This window comes from Semicossyphus pulcher, unplaced genomic scaffold (assembly GCF_022749685.1).
Source record: "Semicossyphus pulcher isolate SPU_LCO1_2020_fin unplaced genomic scaffold, fSemPul1.0.p SCAF_17, whole genome shotgun sequence".
NCBI lineage: Eukaryota > Metazoa > Chordata > Actinopteri > Labriformes > Labridae > Semicossyphus > Semicossyphus pulcher.
Window position 1 is genome coordinate 24161306 of NW_027211681.1, and position 22851 is coordinate 24184156.

The 22851-nt window shown below is 42.4% G+C and overlaps 1 protein-coding gene across 1 annotated transcript in view; it reads left to right on the forward strand.

Annotated features, from left to right (window-relative positions):
• Positions 1-22851, forward strand: part of LOC138595049 (voltage-dependent T-type calcium channel subunit alpha-1I-like) — a 197237-nt gene that overhangs the window by 139686 nt on the left and 34700 nt on the right. Inside the window, exons 21-29 of the mRNA XM_069666367.1 lie at positions 3057-3235; positions 4108-4234; positions 5485-5610; positions 7952-8041; positions 10748-10940; positions 12027-12178; positions 14567-14676; positions 17063-17196; positions 21286-21356. Coding sequence (XP_069522468.1) covers positions 3057-3235; positions 4108-4234; positions 5485-5610; positions 7952-8041; positions 10748-10940; positions 12027-12178; positions 14567-14676; positions 17063-17196; positions 21286-21356 — 1182 coding nt within the window. The remainder of the gene's footprint in view (positions 1-3056; positions 3236-4107; positions 4235-5484; positions 5611-7951; positions 8042-10747; positions 10941-12026; positions 12179-14566; positions 14677-17062; positions 17197-21285; positions 21357-22851) is intronic.

Consider the following 22851-nt stretch of genomic DNA (forward strand, 5'->3'; position numbering starts at 1 on the left):
TGCAATTTAAACTGGAATTTAATGTGACACGCTGGCACTGTCAGCCAAAAGGACAGCTTGTAGTGTGCGAGGAGAAGAGCGGGCTTTGATGATAGCGCTGGCATCAACCTGCTATTGATTTCCCATGCATCATGTTGTATCATGGCCATATTTGATCTGCCAAATGGAGGCCCCACGGCATTCCAATAGTCCCGATGGGGCATCAATATAGCTGGCTGCTATTAATAACAGCAGATGGATTATAACTCGCTATACAGCCTGTCAAAACGTGACAAAAGACCTGTTGTATAGGACATGACAGTGACTCGCTGCTGTGCAGATCCTACCGGCGAGAAAAGATGAAACATTTCTTACAGTAAATGTTCTGGACCGTGTTAACTGTTAAACAACACAGAAGGATTGTCTGATCCTAAACAGAGCCGTTTGGAGTTCTGACTCCTTCGGATAGTTTCTGATAAATTGTTGTATTTGTCTTTCCTCATCATTCTCTCCCTTTATCTGTCTGTTTTCTTCCACTCCATTTCTTTTATTTTCTGTCTTTATCTTCCACTGACTCCCAGCTTTACATCATGTCTATAGATTTAAAGTACCCTGACAACAGTTGGCATTGCAGTTTGTTATCACGCTTCCACTGCTGCTGCTGCAGTCACTCACTCTGAGTTACTGTGGTGACAGCCATGGTGCTGTTTCACAGGCTGGTTATGTTCAGGGTACAACGGGAACAACAGGACCTGTGCAAACCCCATTTTGACAACAATCTGGCTTACTACCGGGGTATGAACACAAGGGGGGGGGGGGGATCTGTGATGTAATTTTAATAAATGGGTCAAAAAGGTGCAGAAATATCTACCCTACATCCCTCCATCCATCCAATATCTTCCGCTTATACGGGGCCGGACGTGGTGGCAGCAGGCTCAGTAAGTTGCCCCAGGCAAAGCTTTGCCTTCAGGCTCAGCTTCCTCTTCACCACAACAGTCCGGTACAACACCCAGATTACTGCTGATGCTGCACAGATCCGCCTGTCAATCTCACGATCCATTTTACTTTCACTCGAGAACAAGACCCCGAGATACTTAAACTCCTTCGCTTGAGGCAGAGACTCACTCCCCATCCGGAGGGGGCATTCCACATATCTACATCTTGATGTGAATCTGCAATAAGTAAACATTCATGTGTTGTCACTTCTGTCTGCAGGACAACAAGCAAACTACTTGCAAAATTATTGTTTTTGAATGGAGGTTGGATCTACCATTGCTTGTGCAATCTCAGGGCATCATTCGCATGTCTTGAAACACATTTTCATCTTTTTTTTGGTAATCAAGCTGCACAAAAAAAAGATGTTTTGCTATTTGTCTGAACTCATCTTAAGGTGACATTAAAAGTTTGCCTCTTAGGACACCTTCTTTAGTTGGATAGGATTCACAGAAGTTACAATGGTAACCAAATGAAAGTGTAAAGTAAAAATGTTCCAAAAACTCACATTTCAACAAAGCTGCTGTAAACACACCAACACAAAGGTGGCTTCAAAACTCCTTTGGAACAAGCTTTACTGATGATTCTTCCGGGCTTCTTAGATAACATGGCAATGAAGGATTAGGGGAATACGAATGTGGAGTCTCAAATCTGAATACTACAGCTCATAACGGAGCAAGATGCAGGGTTCTCTCAGCCTCATGTCAAGCCTACAGGTTGCTACTGTTTCTACACAAAAGACACATTGTCATTGGCTCATTATGTAGCAATGTGCCATCACTATGATTGTGCCACATTCCCAAACAGGCACACAAACACCCTGATGGCTTATTCTACCCCTTTCCAGATTTTTTTTTCCCATTGTTCCACATCCCCCTCTGCGGTGGCACTTTCTGCCAAACAAGGCAGACGAATCGTAGCATCTCTGACAGTTCTGTTTCGACATGACATGACAGCTACACCAGGTTGTTATTACCATGAAAGCACCTGGAGGATGTCAAATGATGTCGGAACATCTGCTATCGACTTTTCCCTCAACCTCGCCAACTCTTTCCTGTTTCACAAAACTTTCTTTTCTTCACTTTAACCCTCTTCTGCCGCTCTCCTCCGCCCCTAACTTCCAGCTCTCATTTCTCCCTATGACGGCTGTCTCCCCAAAATTGTCGAGTTCCCCCACATCACTAACCCTTTTTCTTTCAAGAATCTTCTCCTCCTCCTCCCTTTCTGGTTCAATCCCCGCCAGAGCTTGCCTAGTGAGCAAGACCTCCCATCCAGCTGCAGCTCGAAGTAGACAATGTATCTAAGACAAAACTGAAGTTTGAGTAGCTGTAATGTTTGCATCTTTGGTCCCGGCAACACACATCACTCATCGGCATTTGTCCCCCCACGGTCGGACAGCATGTGAGTTTGGAGCGTACAGTAGAAGTGTCTGATTTAAGAGGATTTGGGGCAGACTGCAGACTTTCCTAGAAAGACTCTTCCTAAGTTTAATCAGACTTTTCCCTCAGTTTCCGTGCAGTCAGCAAAATGCAGCACCAAAATAAAAGCTGGTTAAGTGCACAAACAAATCCACAGGACTCTGAATCCTCTGTGGAGTCATCCTTCGAGAGAGTATGGCGTTTAATTTCATGTCAGAGATTCCCACTTCCGTCTGAAATTGTAGTGGACTCGCTTCCCGTGTAATCGCCTCTTCTTTCCCCTCCTCTTTTCACTTCCTTTATTCCTCTCCGTGATTCCCTCTTCCCTTTGAACATTCACTTTCTCGTCGGGGGTTTAGGAGCTGTTGCTCGTCTTCTCCTCCTCCTTTCCTTTAATCTCCCTGGAAATTTAACTCTTTTGGATTTAACTGCTCTCTCCCTCGATCGCAGACCTCTCCTCCTCCTGTATTTTTTGTCCTTTCATCTTTGTGATTCTCAAATGTCTCCTCTCCTCTCCTCCTGGAAGCAGCTCACATGAAATGAAATACCTGTTTGAGGAGCGAAATTAGGATTCTGAAAATCAAAGAGTGTGCATCTGTGTTTGAATGTGGCCACCGTGGTAATGCCGGTGTGGGATTCTGCACCTCTCTCCCTTCATCTCTGCAGGTGGTGTCCATGGGTCTGTACCTGGGGGAGAAAGCCTATCTAAGGAGCAGCTGGAACATCCTCGATGGTTTCCTCGTGTTCGTGTCGCTGACTGACATTGTGGTGTCGATGGCGGGCGGGGCTAAGATCCTGGGGGTTCTCCGTGTTCTCAGGTTGCTCAGGACGCTACGTCCTCTCAGGTCAGGAGGGCACAATGTGGTGTTTTCTGTCACCTGTATGGACTGGCAACAAGAAGTAGACGTTGCCTTTTGGTTTATAAAGATCCATCCATGTACATCCATTTCTGTGGTTCAGTCTACGTTAATGTATGATTAGCTTGAATGTTTGATCTTGTTCTAAACAACTACTTCACAAGACTCCCCCAACTGTGTGGCTGAAAACATGTCAACTTGACACCTTTAGGGACAGGTTACATACAATATGTGTACAAGTTGAATTTTTTACTCTTGGATCGTTTCATTTGAATAACTTGAAGTCAAATGGTCCAGAAGAATCTCAGTGTCACGTTTCATTAATTATTGCATAGCACTTTGTAACTGCCTGGTGACCTCTTTGGGGGTACCCACACCTCAGGTTGAGAACCACTGCCTTAAGATATTGTGTTTAACCATTTATTGCCACACATGGACAGGACAGAGCAGTTAAGAAAGTAGCTGAGATAGGAGCAGCGAGTGAACTTGGGTTCATGGAGCTTAAATTACGTTTAAGGTCATTCTAAGTGAATGTATTCAGTCTGTGTTATATGTCAGTACCTTAAAAGCACAGTCTTTCTCTTGTGCAGGCTTATTTCTCTTTATTACAAGTGCATATTGGAATATATGTACATTAAACACCATTTAAAACTCATCTTATTAAATGTTGCCAAAATTGTGCCACATCGGCTGCACCAAATCAGCCTACACAGCTGCCCTGTCATTGAACTTTTTTAACGTTAAATTCAATCAAACTCACATGTTCTTGTCTCTCCGTACGTCCCTTTCTCTTTCACTCTCTCTAATTCTGTGCTCTCTCTCTCTCTCTCTCTTTGAATGTCTCTCTCTCTGTCCTGCAGGGTGATCAGCAGGGCTCCGGGGCTGAAGCTGGTGGTCGAAACCCTCATCACGTCCCTCAAACCCATCGGCAACATCGTCCTCATCTGCTGCGCCTTCTTCATCATCTTCGGCATTCTCGGTGTTCAGGTAAAATCTGTCAGAAATGGATTCATATTTCCTCCACCTCTGTCTTTATTTCGCGTTTATCAGGTGATCTCGTACGCCTTGAACGATGTATGGCAAATGTGTATAGAGTTTTTAAATGGGACTTGAGAGGGTCAAACAATTACAAATACAATGTGACCTGAAATCACGACCCACAAGGTCACAATCATTATACACATGAGAATTAAATTAAAGTCATGTTCTCTGGCCCACAATTAGACTCATCACTTCCACCGAGGGCAAAAGGTAAAACCAGGAAATGAAACATTAAACTTTAACCGCTGAGAACACGAGGTGAGACTTTGTTTGCACGCACAATAAAACCGTTTTCTCACAGAAAGGCTAAGATGGCTAATTAGAGCCGAATCCAACTGAAAGAGGGGAATTTGTTAGCACATCAACATGTGAAAATCCAACAGCTGAGGGAAATGTGTCTGCCAAAACAACAGCTTCGCTCTTCAAATATTCCTGCAATTTAATGATCCACATCCTTATCGCTTACAAGTAAGTAAGTACTGTACATTTGGGTTTTTACTTGAGTTTTATTGTTTATAGGAGTCAAGATCACAAACAGAGGCTGCCCTGAATCAACCTCAACAAAGAAACTGTACGTTATATAAACAACAATATATATGCTAGCAATCTAATATTGCAATTACAAAAAGATCAATTTAAAGCTTATATCAATAAGTCTCCTCCATTCTTCTGTCAGAAAAAGCTCATTAAACTACATTATATGCCCTTAAAAGCATCAGTTTTAACAATACCTGCAGCACAGGCTCTATCATTAGTAGTTTATATTATGTATTCTAGATGCAGGCGAGTTCGGAAGTCTCGCAAACGTACAGCTGACTTGTGTCTTTATTATTTCCTCAGCGCAGTCTGGTGTTTTTCTTTTGCATCGAGTTGTCAATCCTCACATATTTTCCCATTATTATTCCTGCTGCATCTGCCGTAATGCGTTACTTTAATCACCCCCCTCTTTGATGTCTTCAATTTGATTGGAAATTAAAAACATCTTCTCTCAGGAGGAAAACCACACTGTTGATATCAACTGCTGTTTGAGTCCTGAGCTCCACACACTAGTTGCAGATGCTAATTATGAAATTTCTTCAAAAGCTGCCTGAAAGAAGTGCGTACAAACGAGGGCTGTCATGACCGCATCAGAATGTGTCTTTGTGTGCCTCCGCCGTCCCTCATTTCCCTCTCCCTGTGTGTTTTTTCCTTCGCAGCTCTTCAAAGGGAAGTTCTACTACTGTGTGGGTTTCGACGTGAAGAACATCACCAACAAATCCGACTGTCTGGCTGCCAGCTATCGATGGGTTCACCACAAATACAACTTTGACAACCTCGGACAGGTACAAGAGAGGAGAGATACATCCTCTCAAAATATTCACTGTGGATGCAAACACAAACAATGTTGCACAAAGTCATTAAGATACAATAATGATAAGCACATGCTGTAGTACAGAGTTTACGCTATACTCTGTAGTGCACAGAGCTTACAGAAAGACATAAGAAGGATTGTACACTACACATGGGCTGTTGAGAAAGGAATGCTTCCAATTCTTGGAAAGAAGTTTTTTCAGAATACAAGTCGCAGTCTGTTTTGGGGGGTACGCCAGGGGGTAAAAAAGCTTTTCTAAACGTGTATAAAAATGATATCAACAGCATTTCAATGTATTTTCACTTGAAACACAGTTTGCAATCCCGCTAACTACCCCTGTGGTAGTTGAGCTCAGCCTACGGTAACGTTGATTGTTGTAAAGATGGCGGCTGCACTGGCGATTGTAACAGCTAATGCCCTTGACGAAGCTTTAGCTTGATTATAGCACCGTCGTCTGAGTGAAATATCGTAACACAATAAAATACCTCTCTCTGCATTTTATACAGGTAGATTGTTTGCACTGGTATATAAGACGCAGCTCACTTTGTAGATGAAAAATGTGAGGGAAATTCCTGTGATCAACATGACTTTTCATCTATGATCATGTGTTAGTCTGTTACGGCCCTAACGTAAACAAAAGCAAAGACTCGAACACAACAAGGCCAGTAACATATTAAAGGACGCCGACTCAGCACAGTCAATAACAATGGAGTATTTATTTGATGCAAACAAAACGAACGAAGCCAAACACAACCAAACCCCGATAATTAAGCAACCCAGAACCAAAACGAAAGAGGCAGGAGTTCCTGGCCAAAATGAACAAAAGGAGAGAAGAGACCCCAAACCAGCCTGCCACGACCGTCGCATCCGGGGTTCCTCCCGACTAAACTACCTAACCCAAAACTAATCTATAAAGGGAAAACAATAAGGGCACGAAAACAGGACAACCAGGAACTCAAACCCAAATGAAAATAACAAAGCCCGGACGCTCTAACAGGCCGGGGAACTGACTTCAAATGCAAATCAGGGAAAACCACAAAAGACTGCGCGGCCAGCGCCACCTTCCCCCTCCGGCACCACACCTGCAAATGAGAGAGAGAGAGAGAGGGAGCCGCCCCGCTGCTGTCTCCTTTTAACCTGCTCAGGTGATTGCCAGCACCTGAGCTCAGGCAGAGCAGGGCGGAGACACACACACACACACCCACACACAGGGTACTGCTATTTGGCCACACGTAACATAGTCAAATGTTGTAAGTTAATGATGAATAAGACCGCTCAGTGTAAGGAAGTTTAGTCTGGATGGGAGTGTAAAACCCCTTCCAATGAGTGTATGTGTTTACGTTACATTGTCTGCTGTATCTAAGAGATGAGTGTAAAAGAAGATTAGGGATGATAGGCATGTGACATTCTCAGGATGATGAAAGAAGAACAATGTGTGATATAGTAAGTTAAAGTATTGATTATTCAATGAACTTAAATGACATCCTGAGTGTAATAATGTGTATCCTGTTGTTTCGTCAAAGCCTAAAGTCCACTGACTCAAACGCTATAAGAAGGGGAAGAACCTGTTACTCTACAGTCATCATAGGATGGCTCTTGCTTGCAAGCAATAAAGGTCGACCACGTTACTGAAATATTGTGCTGGGTGATATTTTGTTATCACCAATCCTAGACAAAGACTGATTTTCAGTTGCCACGACAAAAAAAAGTATTAAAAGTTTGTCTTATAACACGAATGTTATGATACTTAATCCAGCAATGATTGGTTTGCCAGAGCTGAAGGGGGGAGTAACGCAGCAACAGTTACTAGGCGTGTGGTGGAGCATAGTGGGGGGAAAAAAAAGACATTAAGAAGAAGTTTCCAAGAACTGTGTCTGATACTTGAGATGAAAAGAAATTCAGCATAGATTTAGATTTTGATATGAATCCATGTGCGTTCTATCAAAGATGAAATTCAACGTGTTTTCTGCTCTAAAGCGCCTGCGGTAAAAGTCCTACACCGCTCAGGAGGGTTTTGAAGTTCAGCAGCGTGTTTGCAACAGACAAGAGCTGTTACCACCGCAGATCACTGCATCACTGCATTAGTCACTAAAATAATGAATTAACAAGCGAACAGCCAAGAGTGACTCCATGCACGCTCATCCAATTTTTTTGTAGTGTTTGCCTAGAGTAAAAGAAGTGTTGCCAAATTGTTATTATTAATTGTTCTTCAGTTGTATTCATGTAGTAAGAACTTTGTCATACCAGTGAAAGCCAACAGTGTTGGCCGGTTTGGAAGTTAACAGTGTTGTGGGTTTGTGTTTCTCCTCCAGGCTCTCATGTCCCTGTTTGTGCTGGCCTCAAAGGACGGCTGGGTCAACATCATGTACCATGGGCTGGATGCAGTTGGGATAGACCAGCAGGTAACATCAGACACATACTGAAGGATATATAAAACACTGGTCAATCTTGTATGTATAACAAACAGTGACATGCTGACACACGCAAAGTTTTGGGGTGTTTTGTTTTTTTACCATCCCATCCTCCATTTTTCCACCACTTATTTGGTTCCAGTTTGTAGTTGCAAAATGAGTCATGTGGGCTTCATGCCTGGATCTACAGCAACATCCTCCAGCTCCTTTAGGGAATCCCACGCGTTCTAAGTCCAGATGGGATAAGAAAGCCGTCCTTCTGTTCACCAGGGATCTCCACCCAGTTGGATGTTCCCACAACTCCTCCACAGGGAGGCTTCCAGATCAGATCACCCAACCACCTTAACCAGCTCCACTAGAAGAATCTACACTCTCCATCCTCCTTATTCTTAAACATGATGGCCCAGTGATTACAGCCTAAAGAGTCCAGCTGGTGGACCTTTCCTGCAGCCTCATCCAGAACTTCTTGAAAATAAGTCAAAAAATCAAATTCAAGAAATGCTTTCCCATATTGAGGAGGCTGCTTCGGAAAGTTTGTAAAACTTTGCAGAACTGACCATCTAATTCACACCCACTTCATGCCTTAGTTGGCCAGCTATGCAACTAACCAAACTGATGGTTTCACAACATTAACCACCTGTTTCGAACATGCAAGTATGATGATGTGTCGCCATCGGTAGGGATGCCTTAGGATACGTTTCTGTTGGATCCATACGAGGGTAGGACCTATGGAGTTGTATAGTTGGAGGACTTGTTGGTGTCCGTCTATTTCCTCTTTGTCACCAGTTTCAACCATGAAATAAAGTTAAAATGAGCCCAAACACCCTGGAAAGAAATAAGATCTATTGGCTACTTGAGAGTTTTTATGACTCAGCTTGCTCTCGTACGTGTCTGTGAACTATTCACACAATTGAAGTTGCTGTTACAACATGCCTGATGATATCATGCTCCATCACACCAGCAAACTCCTTCATTTTGGGGTTTCAGCTCGTTCATTATCTGCAGCTTTAAAAGAAGAGAGCTACCCTGTCCAGATTAGGAAACCGGGCCTCCTCCGTGCGGGCTCACCACCTGCAGGAACTTTAAGATGAAGGCTTTGCTGGACTGAGGCTTAATTTATTTATATCCATTTCATTTGATCTACCAATTTATTCAAGATTAAGAGGGTTTTACGATGTGCTTGTACTGAAGTCTAGCCACCCTTATGTGCAATGCAATGATTCAGAGAGTTTCCATTTTTAGCAAACTTCCCTTTAACCTCACCAATCATGCACACATTCACACGCATGACGTCAAAGTTCGATGCAAATTAGTCCTCAACAAAATGAACAGATTCCCTTTAGAATTGGTTTTATTTGAACATCTATTAGAATATCTATTAGAGGGAGGGCATCATTCTGGATGATTCAGTTTCCCGCCTCAGGGAGAAACCTCGCTGCAGTCCAACATGGCTCTGAATGACTAATCCCATTTGCACTCCACCCCGTGCTTTCAACACTCAACCCTTCCAAAATTGAAATACCGAATCTCATCTCCGGCTTCACTGCCCCTGAACTTGACTTTTTGTTTTGTAATGACTACCTGCAATATCTACCTCCACACCAATTCATCCCCATCTTTTCCTCACATTGACTCCCTTTCTTGCCTCTTCTTCTGTTCCCTCGTCATCCTTTCTTACAAGTGATACTTTCAGGGTTTTTGGACTGTGCTGGCTTGGAGTGGTTTGGTTAATTGGAAGACTTTAAGAGGCTGGACTTCACAGCAAGCCATATTGTGGGTCTGATATTTGCATGGAAACATCTCCAACAACACGGTGTACAGGTTAAGTTAAGTGAATCTGCTGAGCTGACACCTAGAAGACAGGTAGAAGTACTCACCTGTCACTAAAGCAAACACACACTTTATTATGCTCAACAATAATGTTTAACTTTCAGCATTCATTTAAAGGATAAGTTCAGTTTTTTTTTACCTGGGCCCTATTTTAACAAATGTGTGTGTCGAAATGACTCATAGGAACAAAAGCTTTTGGAATCGGTCCACAATGGCTGCAACATAATCCCAAGGGGCAGTTGCGCCCAATCAAAGCACGTCCTCTAAAAGTGCTTGTTTTGGCCACAGACAGGTTCAGATTGTTAGTCCAGGTGTCCGACAACATTACAGAAATTATCCCTACAAAGATCGTCCTTTTTTTACAGAGTAAGATCCTCTTTGTGTAACCAGAAACAGAGGTCTCGCTCAAGGAGAAGTGTCGCTCTGAAATCCCGCGGGTGGTGAGATGTTACCTCAACAGGACGGTGGAAATATGAGTTAGAGTTGTTGCATATAAATATTAACCCTGAGTACGATTGACTGTTTTCTGTACCAGGCTGTGCATGTTTAATTCTGCTCTCAACTTTTGTCACTTTAATATGGGGCATAATGGGTGTTGACTCGCTTTTGGAGCCAGCCTCAAGTGGCCACTCGAGGAACTGCAGTTTTTGGGCACTTCAGCATTTTTCAGCCCAGAAGGTTGCTGCTTGATTCTTCCCCAATAACATCCCTTTCTTTTCTTCGTCATTACTCCATCTTCCCTTTCTTTCCTGAAATACTTTTGCCAGTTTTCTTCTTCCTAACATACCTTCACCTACTCCACCATCTTCCCAGTACTTCCTTGTCTCATCTCTTCCTCTGTGTTCTCCTCTGCTTCTTCTCCTCCAGCCGGTAACCAACAACAACCCATGGATGCTTCTCTATTTCATCTCCTTCCTCCTTATCGTCAGCTTCTTTGTCCTCAACATGTTTGTGGGTGTCGTGGTGGAGAACTTCCACAAGTGTCGCCAGCACCAGGAGGTGGAGGAGGCCAGAAGAAGGGAGGAGAAGCGCCAGCGTCGCATGGAGAAGAAGAGGAGAAGTAAGACCGAGGCAAAAAAAAGGGGAAAATACAGAAAAGGGAAGAGTGGGAGAAATGGAAACGATGTTTGGAGAGTGTTTGAGGAGGAGGGATAAGGCTTTGAAGTGAAGGATAGAGGACACAGATATAGGGAAAGGGAAAGGGATAAGGACGGGAAATTGGGTAGAAATGAAAACAGGAAATCAAAGTTAGGAAAGGAGAAAGGGAAGAGGGGATGAAATGGAGGATGGATGGAGAGACTCAAGGGAAATCAGGATGGAAGGGAGAGAGAAGGGCAGATGGATATAAATCTCCTGCGAAGGGGAAAAGGAGATGAAAGACGGAGTGGATGGAGGAATAGATGAATGATGGAGGAATGGAAATACTTTTGGAAAAGAGGCATAACGGAAATCAATAAAACAGGAGGAGAAAAGAAAAACAGAAATAGATTAAATATGAAGTAAACAAATAAATGTAAAAGGGCGAATTTCTATCTTCTAAATATAATCTAAATGTAATTTTATCGGGCTACTTATGAAATGTAAAATAAGTAAGTATTACTTGGTCTGAAGCTTTGGAAAGTATGGCATGGGTCCAAACCGTGTAATTTGATATTTTTAGTACAAAACCTCAATGATATGAACGCGGCTGAGGCGTTATTTCAACTCATTTAAAACTACTTAACCTCCCTCTCACATTTATCAAACTTCTTCTCTTCAAATTATCTCACAGTTTAATCTCCTCCTTGTTTTGTCATAAAAAATAATCCTGTATTTTTGCATCTTGCTTTGCTTTCTCAACGCTCGTATCACATTCAAACCAAATATCAACTCCTCTCTATTTACCATATCTTATTTACCTTCGAACACCTTTCTCTCTTGCCTTTTATTTCACTCCTCCTGGATTCATTTTTCTCACTTTATTCTTGTCTTTTTATGTTTCCTCACCTTTTCTTCTTGATTCTGTGCTTTCATTTCCTCCCACTCCTTCCTCAAAATTCATCCATCTATCACTTCCATCGCATATATTTCCTGCCTTCTTACTAATCCAAACCTGTGTTCTTTCTCCTTTTCTATTTTTCTTTGCCTTCACTTATTTTCCCTCCAGAGGCCCAGAAGCTTCCCTACTACGCGTCCTACGGTCCAGCTCGGCTGGCCATCCACACTCTGTGTACCAGCCACTACCTGGACCTGGTCATCACCTTTATCATCTGCATCAATGTCATCACCATGTCTCTGGAGCACTACAGTCAGCCACAGGTGAGTGACCGAGCTTCTCAGTGGCAGTGGAGGGATGCTCAGGGTGTGGGTGTTTGGAGTCAGACAGATGCAGCAGACTTGTTTGAGGGCTTCTGCGTAGGTGGCGGTGCACCATCTGGGCTGAGTTTTTCAGAAGTGGGCACTCCCGGAGGCAGACTGCCAACCTGCTGCTCTGAATCAGCAGCAAAAACAGCCAAAAAGCAAAACATTTATCCACGTGCTGGAATACAAACTGTCTGGCAGATTGGGGTATTAGTTATGTGAAATGTTTCTCTGAGGCGGAGACGCTCCTGAGGCTGGAAAAATTCAGCTGGAGTTTAAACAGGCGTGTAGTTCAGCGGTAAACCAGACTTTACATCCTGATAGTGATACTTTATTGTCCTCTTGGGAACATCCTAGGATTTACAGAGCTGTTAGGAAAGATAAAGTATGTCAAATCTAAAAGTAAGATGAAGAGGAGGCCCTTTTTTTTCATCCTGGATGGATTATGTTTAAATCAATGACAGTGATTTATAAGAGATATGGGCTCCAAAGGTTTTAATGTAGTCCTGCTGAATTATAGAAAGCATCATCTGCTGTCTCCACAAGACTGAAATAGTATTATCTATAACGTATTTCACGCATAATTATCACAGTAGTGCCTTTGCAGGAGAAATGGAATAGCTTGAGTAAGCTGCTACTGGACAACATACTGCCAATACTAAGGTGTGGAAGAAGTACTTGTTTATTATTAAGACAACAATGAACTCATTGTTTCCGCCAAATGACTCGAGGCTGTTGGCTCTCTGTGTTGAATTGAAACTAAGACAGCATTGTATTTGTTTTGAAGATAGAACATGTTAGCAGCCTATACGGCAGGCGGCCTACACAGCTCATTATTGTCAGTTTACTTTATCTTTTATCTCTGTTTATGCCAGCTTTTACCAATACTGACGCTCCAAGTCAACAGCTATTTGAGCTGCCAATGATGTCTATAGCTGCCGCCCACACATGACAGGCTACTGACAAAGACCTACAGGTTTTAAAACATGATAATAATCCTTGGCTAAAACCAAATGAATACTGTAGAGTAAGATACTAGTTAAACGCTATTATAGAGTTTAGCATTATTGCTTCAAGCTTAAGTAGCAGCAACTTAGCTTAATTTACCCAAGTAGCTTTGGCTAGCTTTTGTGATTTGTGATGTGAACATTTTGGAAATGTATAAAAGTTCACTCTCCTGTAGAGGGTTAAACCATAAGATTGAAGCCCGCCTTGCGTTAAGTTATGAAGCTACAGCTAGCAGTCAGTTAGCTTACCCTGCATCAAGATTGTAAACAGCTAGCCTGGCTTTGTCGAGGAGGTAAAGAAGGTAAAAAAATATCTGCCTCAAAGCAAATATAAAGTTTAACGGTCAACACGTTATATCGCATTTGTTTAGCTGTACTAAAACCAAGTACTAGTTTTTTATAGGGGGTTATATGCTGGATTCTTTTTAGGTGGGATCAGTTATTGGAGTCCTAACTGGTTGCTATGCAACTGCTCAGAGTTCTGTAGGAGCAAACAGCTAGCCTAACTCTAAGTTAATCACATAAACATGTGGGTGATATCAATCTTCTCTTCGGATTTTCAACAATAAAACAAAAGAACATATTTTCCAACGTATCAAACTAGCTTAATAGCTTTATATTGGGTCTGTACAACACCAGCAGACTGTGGCGAAACTCTTCACCTGGATACACAATCTGATTTCAAATATTTTTTGACTCTTAAACATTTGACTCTCTTAGAATTAAAAGCTTGACTTTATACAGATTCTATAGATAGAATGATACTACAAATTGCCATCATTTGTAGGATGATATGATTTTTGATGCATTTGACACATTTACATACTATTGATCCTTTGGGACAGGTCTTAGGAAATCACCTACAGTAAACACACTTACTAACTTACTTGTTGTTCTTCCTTACCAAGTTTGGAATTGTTGGTTAAATCAGACTAACCCTACAAGCTTAGTTATAAAGCCATTTCTTGTCTGAGTCATTAATACCAGTGTGTCCTCTGTTCCTCCCCAGAGTCTGTCATGATGTAGTCGTTGTGTGTCTCAATTAAGCTCTCTTCTATTAAAAGAGATTTATTGGCATGATACTTTTCTCACATTGACAGAACAGATTCACTGTCGTCCTTACTTTTGTTTTTTTTCTCTTCCGCTCAAATCATAAAACAATTATTTTATTATTTCCAAAAATAAATAAAAACAAATCAGTTTACAATACTCACTGCAGACAGAGAAGTGCTCATGCGCTGGAAATGAACTGTCTGTTACTCTTGTGTTCCGCTTTTCTTCTAACCTCCGTCCCTTTTCGACCTCTCTCTCTCTCTCTCTCTCTCTCTCTCTCTCTCAGTCCCTGGAGACAGGACTGAAGTACTGCAACTACTTCTTCACCTCCACCTTTGTGATTGAGGCGTCTCTCAAGCTGGTGGCCTTTGGCTTTCGACGCTTCTTCAAGGACAGGTACTTACACACACCGTGTTAGGGGTGTATAGGTTAGAGGAGATGAGGTATATGAGGCTGCTCTTTACCATCTCTGCTTCAATGAGAGAACAGACCCTGCATTTAACCTACTGTTTGATCGATATATGCCACATTATTAAAGATATCAGATCAGGAATGTCACCATTTCCTAATAGGAATGTTATTGCTTGACTTATTTATTGACATATAAGACATATTTATAAAACCCTTTTACACTGCCAGTTCAAAGCTTGATCATTACACCGTTACATTTCGTCTTCACAACACACAGAGGCGTAATGGTGGGGCGAAGTCGTTCCGCCTCTGAGCTGCCATCGGAGGTAGTAACAGAGGCGAAACTGCGTCACTTTAAACAGCTGTTTGTTTACACCTCACGCACGTTTTGCTTCCAGAGTGCTACTGTAAGAACACACACTGGGGCTGCTTTACGCCGGCGTTGCTTGATCCAATGTAAAATGACAAAGGCTGCATGGCGGCGGAGTTTCGTTCCGGCGGAACTGCAGCGTAAAAAAGGGCTTGTGTTACAACCCTCACCTTCTCTGGCTTCTGAGAAAGGGAAGTAATCAGGATGGTGGGTTCTCATCCTCAGACCATACGTGCTAAAAATGCAATATGCTAAAAAGAAATGCAATTTCGCTCTGTGCCTTTGGAGATCGCTATCCGCTTCTCCAACGGACCCTGGAAAAGCCAGGGAGCTCGCTAAACTACACTTCCTTAATCTAGGATGCCCGCCTCCGATGTCATGTCTCGTTCAAAATCGTCAGGTTTGAAATGTAGACTGCAGACCTGAAGATGTTTTAGACGATCCACCGGTTTATTCTCATCATATTTCGGATTCTGTACCGCGCTGAGCCGTTGCCTGCAGCAAAAACGGTAGTATTTCACTCTAGCTTCTCTCTTGCTGGGCCGTTCCTTTCAGAGGGAGGTGTGCAATGCACCCTGGGTGTTGTAGGAATGGAAACCACAAGCTGTTTGTACAACTTTATCCACAGCTATGGCGCCAATTTCAAATATTATTGCTTCCATCAATTATAGAGAACACCAGCTTTGACCAACAGTGGCTTTTTCCAGGGGAGAGCTGATACTTTAAGTACATCATTACACCAATATTAAAAAAAATGTATAATCCTTTCCCCTCAGAAACAAAGTGGTTTATGAGTAGTTATTTAAACTAATATTAAAACATAATCTGTGATTAATATTCTACACATTGTTTTACTGTGTTTTAGAGAAAATGAGGTGCATTCATTGAGGCTTTGCTGGTGCAGAAAGTCTTTTTGTATTTTAATAGATTTCAGTATCTACACACGACACCTTAACAGTCCAGTGAGGGGCTCCTATCTGTGCTATGTGTGCAGGCTTATGGAGCATGTGATGGTGAGGGTGAATTCTATTTGAGCTGCCCTACCGTATAGATTTTATTATTGCAGCTTTTTTTTCTGTCATGCTACTGTATGTCTTTGAGTCTGCTGTGTGCCAGTTCTGCTTCTCTGGAACTGAGATATAATCTAGGACGGGACACATTAACTGTGGAGGAACACACCCCAGGCAGCAATTTTACAGCAAACTGGGTTAAAAATGAAAGAAACCACATGATAAGAAAGTAGTTTTTGTCTACTGTCTTCAGTAACTAAGATGCTAAACTACAGTATGGCATAGATGAGTGTGTGATCAAAGGTAGTGTTGACAGTCCGACAACTTTTTCTCACTTCATATTATCAGTCTCTCGTAGGATAGCCTTGAGCCAGGTGAAGTTATTGCCCTTCCGAATATCTTTTCACTGCTCTGCCTAGAATATAAACATGCCTGGAAAGCTCTGTTATACAGCAGACCAGTAAAAGATGTGCCCTGTGCTCAGCTCTGCTGACAGATGTCCAGTTTGTCCTCTTTTTTTACCAATGTACTGTACTCTACTTTAAAAAACATCCTAAAAATACCTTTTTAAAAAATTCTGTTGGCCGGGCCTGGAGGCCGCCGGGCTTGAAATACACTTACAAAAACTCTGCATAGTACAGAAGGTGTTCTTCTCCTATCAGCATAAATATTCATGACAGGAGCGGGCCTTCAGGTAATACTTATTGTGGTTACATATTCTTCTGCTAAGACAGTTGTGGGGAAAATTCATGCAAATTATGCATAAAGTTGATGTAGAACATTAATATTCATTGGGAAATTAACATAAGACCGACCCTGATGCGTGCAGCCATGACGTCCAGAGCCACATGCCGTGCTAAGACTCCAAATTGACGCTCATTGGCCGGTTCATGTTAAGTTTCCTTTACCGGAATAACAGACCGAATTCTAAAGATTAGGTGGGTTAAAAATAAATGTGTTTGTGTGTGTGTGTGTGTGTGTGTGTGTGTAGGTGGAACCAGTTGGACCTTGCCATTGTGCTGCTGTCAGTGATGGGCATCACCCTGGAGGAGATCGAGATCAACGCCTCCCTTCCCATCAACCCCACAATCATCAGGATCATGAGGGTGCTCAGGATAGCACGAGGTAAAGTCACACACACGCACACACACAAAGAAAACATTTGATAGCAATCATGGCAGGCGCACACGTTCTCCCATGACATTTATTGACCTGAGCTCTGTAATACTGACATTTGATATTGATTAGTGTAAAATCTCCATTAACCTCTTTAAAAACTAAAGACTCATCAACAACTGAATTTGAAACCGGTTTATTTTAGAGACTTCCTCTAATTTTACTTGTTTCAACTGCTGATTTATTTGCACATCTTGGTAAAATCATCGTAGAAACAAGGATAGGTCGCCAGTCAATCACAGGCCAAGACAACCATTAACGCTCACATTAAGCTTTGGGGCAATATAGAGATGCTAGTTTGTAGAAAAAAAATCCATGCAGGCACAAGGAGAACATGCAATCTCCACAAATACAGGCCCCAGTTCCGACACGATCTTCTTGCTGGAGGTGGACAGTGCTAACCTGCAGCACCGTGCCACCAGGTTTTACGACATGTTCAAGACCAGCTCCAGTCATGTTTAAGACATATAAAATGCTCTGCTTGAAATACGTTTGTGTCTGATATGTTTCTTCTGCAAAATACGTTTGATTACCTTGTAAAAATCCTCCCTAGGCATCTCCTCCTTCTCCCTCATTAAAAATACCTGAACCTGTATAGTCCTCGCCCACTATACAAATTTCCAACCGCCCCCTCCGTCGTGAAAATGAAAGACGTCTCTGCCATCGTTTGGTGCCAACTTGTTGAAACTTAGCTTGCTCGAAATGTAGTAATAAGTAGTAGTGACGTTATCATACAATGAAGGTTACAGCTGGCTCGAGCATCGCCGAAGTGGTCGCCATAGGTTGCACATAATGATATGCGTAGCGTCACCCCGTCCATTAACGGGATTGGCTCCTTAGGTTTGTGATGTCTCAAACCTGCCGATCAGAAAACGTGTTGTTCAGCCTGTCCTTTGTACACTGCAGTTTAAAAGCAGACAGGCCCAGCCATGGAGATGACTGCTGATGTTGTCCCTGATATGTCTTGTAGCACATGAAGAACACATGGAGATGTTTACAAGGTTAAACACTTGATTTTCACTTTACATAACAATTCTGTTTTCTTTTTCCATCAGTTCCAGTCATCTTTACTTTGCCACTGTTTGGTTCGGTTGTGTCTACCAAAACTTAACACAAGTCTGCACAAGTCGTTTACATTTAGCACCTTACAGCAGCTCAACAGCTGTAATTTCTTATTTTCCTGTAAGCTCTAAAAGTGAAATATGAGTAACTCTCACAAGATCAATACAGAATGAAAAACAGTTAAAGAAGGAGCAAGTTGAGGTATCAAGTAAGAACATTATATTTGTTACAAAAATCAGTGCTGCTTCTTCTTCTTTCCCGAAGTTGTGATAAATATCAGCAGCTGCATGCAATATGGAAAATCATGCAGTCAGCCCTTGGCACAAGCCTGTGTATCGATTTCTATAAAGGAAAAACTCATTCGGACTCCTTACGTATCATGTACATCCCTATTGTTGTCTTTATTCTCCCTGAGTGGAGGTAAAGCTGGTATTCCTTTTCTATCTCTCTGTCTCTCTCTCCGTTTTAATTTACCTCTCACTCTGCACCTCTCTTCTTATTATTCAGAGGAAATTACCAGACTTGCTCTCAGGCTGCACCCCTTCCTCTTAACTTCACACTGAGGAGGATAAAGGCAAATTACATCGATCTCACTTAATCCTCGCCCTCTTACCATCGCCCTCTGCCCTCCGTTACGCTGCCCAGGGACCACTCAGTGGACCCACGGGTAATATGCTAATTAAACAGCAGCTGGTGGTAATTAGCCAACAAGTGGGGTATTTGATGATGAGTGAGAGGGCGAGTGGTGACTTTTAATCTTCCTCTCCCCTCCTGACATTTTTTACCACTCTGCCTGAATGTTAACTAACTTTTGTGACTGTGCAAATGAATATTAACATAACTCAGAACGATATTTCTTTCACATAGCGTTAAACTACAACAAAAGAAGGGATTCAGCCACACTGGAGGAATATTTTTAAAGAAATAAGCTACAACAGTTTCATCTATATTCATCTTTTTCATCCATATTTTGTTGCAAAAGCAACACAATTCCGATTCACCTACAGTGTGTTATAATGTAAGCTTATAAAAGTATTGTATTTAATACATCCGTGGTAGTACCCTGATGTTATTTCCAAAGGCAGCGGACATGTTTGAGAAAACCTCCAAAGGGAGGCACCCCGGAGGCATCCTAATCAGATGCCCGAACCACCTCAAGTGGCTCCTCTCGATGCAAAGGTGTAGCTGCTCTGCTCCGATCTCCCTCCAGATGGCCGAGCTCCATATCTCTAAGGCTGAGCTGCGGAGGAAAGTCATTTTGGCCGCTTGTATCCGCGACCCCATTCTTTCGGTCACTACCCACAGCTCGTGACCACAGGTGAGGGTTGGAGCGTAGATCGACTGGTAAATCGAAAGCTTTGCCTTCAGGCTCAGCCTCCTCTTCACCACTATGGTCCAGTACAACGCCCACGTTACTGCTGATGCTGCACATTTATTTAGTATCAACAGGTTGGTGTTGTTCCTGCTAGACTCTAGGCCTGCCGCACCTCCACTGGTGACAACTTGTTAGCTGCAGGGTCATCAGCTGGGGACCACCTCTCATAGCGGGGCAGTGATCAGTAACGTCTCCCTGCAGCTCACTTTCTTCAGGAGTTGGAAGCTCCCCATGCCTTGTCTCGCCTTCTCAGCCAGAGCCAAAAGCTTTCATTTAACATTTCAATGCTATCATACTTTACCTTCATGCTATAACTTACTAAATTTACCGTTCTATACACAAAAATGATGCTCCTGCCACATTCCCATGTCTTCTAAATGGTCCGTCAGCTGGTTAGGATGCCGACTTTTTAGTCTGTTCGTGTTGGAGGTTGGAGGGCGATGGGCGGGACAGAAAACAGGACTTTAACCCAGGAAATGAAAAGTTCTGCACATTTTCTGTTTAATCCTACAAATGTGCGACATGTCTCATCCCGTGGACAAATACCGACACTTGGTTTGAGCCCATCTTGCATACAGACGTTAAAGGTAATGTCTGTTTAGCATCTCTTACAAGGTACTCTTCCGTTGGAGGCGCCTGATTAGTGTCTGTTTTAAGATTCTGATTCCTCTCTTCCTCGGTTCATGTGAAACGGTCTGTTGAAACCCGTTTGTGGGAGTTGTAGCTAGGTCTCCTGGTTGAAAGCCCTGATCTGTTTGACCCATCAATAGCCTGCTTCTGCCACCCCATAAGGACAACATTCCCTTTTCTACTTTGCCTCACTTCCAACTTATCTAATATTGCTATGATTAGGTCCAAACTGGCTCTGGGTATCATGGGTTATATATGAATTACAGTGCATCACTTTTCGTAAGTGTAACGAACAGTAAAGGAGAACAGTCTGCCCGAGAGCACAAATTGGAAGGTTTTCTGTGCTCAAAATGTTCCTGAAACAGTTCCATTAATTTGCCAACAGTGAAAATAAAATCCAAAGAAAACATCCCCTATGGTGAAACACATGAACTTTGAACCAAAGCTTTCAAAGTGAAGCTTGGAGAGAGGTCTTTACAGAGGCGATACCGCGCTGGCTAATGATTTAATGTCGCTCTAAATGTCTCTTATGCAGTTCGGCTATTACATCCACCTATCTCTATCACTTTATCACAGACTCACACCAACATATAACCACACCAACCATCCAGACAGAAGTCCATCTCTCAGGAGGCTTTATTGTTTAAGCTGAACTATGCCATTGTTTTTTTCTTGTTCCTCCTGAAATTGGACCTCTGGGAATCGTGCAGGGTCTCTAATGGAGAGTCGGGAACTTATTCCATCCATCGATCGGCTGTTATCTCTCTCCTCCTCTTTCTCGGCCTACCTCTTATCTCTGCTGATCGTTCCCCTCTATCTCTGTGGGGTCTTTCGTCTTTCTGTCCTCTGTTTCACTTTCCCTGTAGATGCTGCTGGTTGTTTATCGCCCAAACACTTGTCAAATGTAACAAACAGACACACAGATGTTACATTTTGGAGCTTGATAGTCTCACCCTGTGATCTCTCCCCAGTGCTGAAGCTGTTGAAAATGGCGACCGGGATGAGAGCGCTGCTCGACACAGTGGTCCAGGCTCTGCCTCAGGTATGTGTCTTCAAACACACACAGACACACACACACACACTCCCCTGGCTTATCACAAGGACACACAGGAGTTAATTAACATTTGTGGAATGATAAACGATCAGCGTCTGTAGAAAGCTCCCAGAGAATTATGACTCTCAGGACGCCGGGTTATGACTAAAATTTGGTCCCGATGTTTTGACCCTTTGCTAACTTCCCACTGTTCCTCTCATTTATTCAGGAAACATACAGACCTCAGTGGCATTGGTTTAAGATGTTTTATTCCCGCTGCTGTTGAAGAGAAAAGAGCAGCTAAAAAGTTCTGCTCCCTCGGCACACAAAAAGACTTATTGTTCTTTGGCCTTTGCTGAAGATTCATTTATATCAAAGTTTCTGGCTTGTCCTGGAGTTTCTGGAACACTGTGGAATTTGAAGGGCAATATTAAGCCAGGAAATAGAATAAAGTCTTATATTTGCAATTCAGCATCTCTTTTAAGAACAAAGTAAAAGTTGCAGAGTTTAAGTAATTGTATTCATACGGAAAGAAAGCTGAACACTTTACTTGCATTTGACGGTTTCCTCAGATGGATTTTACTCGACTGGAAACCAAACGTGTTATTCTTTTTGAGTTAGCGCGAAATGAAAACAAAATCAGCAAACTGAAAATATGATTACCTGCTGTGGGAAATCATGGATAAACAAGAGCCGAGGCTCCTTCCTCTATCTTTTCGTGTTTTTCTGATCTTGTTTCGTGTTCTGACAGTTTCTGCAGCTGCAGCTCGACATCTTTCCATTAGTTTATTAAGTTTATTAATTATTTAGTTGCTATTTTCAAAGCCTGAAGCAGAGACCATCATGATAAAGACAGATTTAGCTTTGACCACTTAGTGGAAGAAAATTGATGATGTATCTTTGCCTTATGCGGCTTGCCAAACTGTCCAATTAATCATCAGTGGCTCTGGATAATCTGTAATAAAAACATCTCCTCAGTAAAGCAGAGATAACAAACCATCTTCTAGAATAGAGCTAAGCGGCTGCTTTTCCGTTCTCTGCAAGTGTTGCGCGTAAACAGTAATCTACTATGGCTGAACAAACAAAGAAAAGATGGATGACTACAGATACAACTTCAAAAATAAGTGAAAATCCAAAGAAAAAGAAACAAACTTGATGCTCAGAAGAAGGCGAACAAAAAGGAAAGCGACCGTCAGCCAGGAAAATCAAGAGTTACAACCGGAGCCAACCGTGGAAGTCACACATGCAGCACTGTCTGTATATCTGGGAAGTGTGCTCCTGCAATTACCGTTAATCGTCATAGGTGCCGCCAAAGAGAAGGAAACTGAGATCTTTGAGATTACCGCTTTAAACTGCAAATGTTTTAAAGTCTTACTTTAAACAATCTCTTTCAGTAGTAGCCTGTAAACAGAGTTTTTAGAGTTGGTCTGGAGCTGAAATGTACCACATTTTTTAAACTAGACCACAAGGTCACAGGAGAAAAATTCACAAACGGCCATTTCAA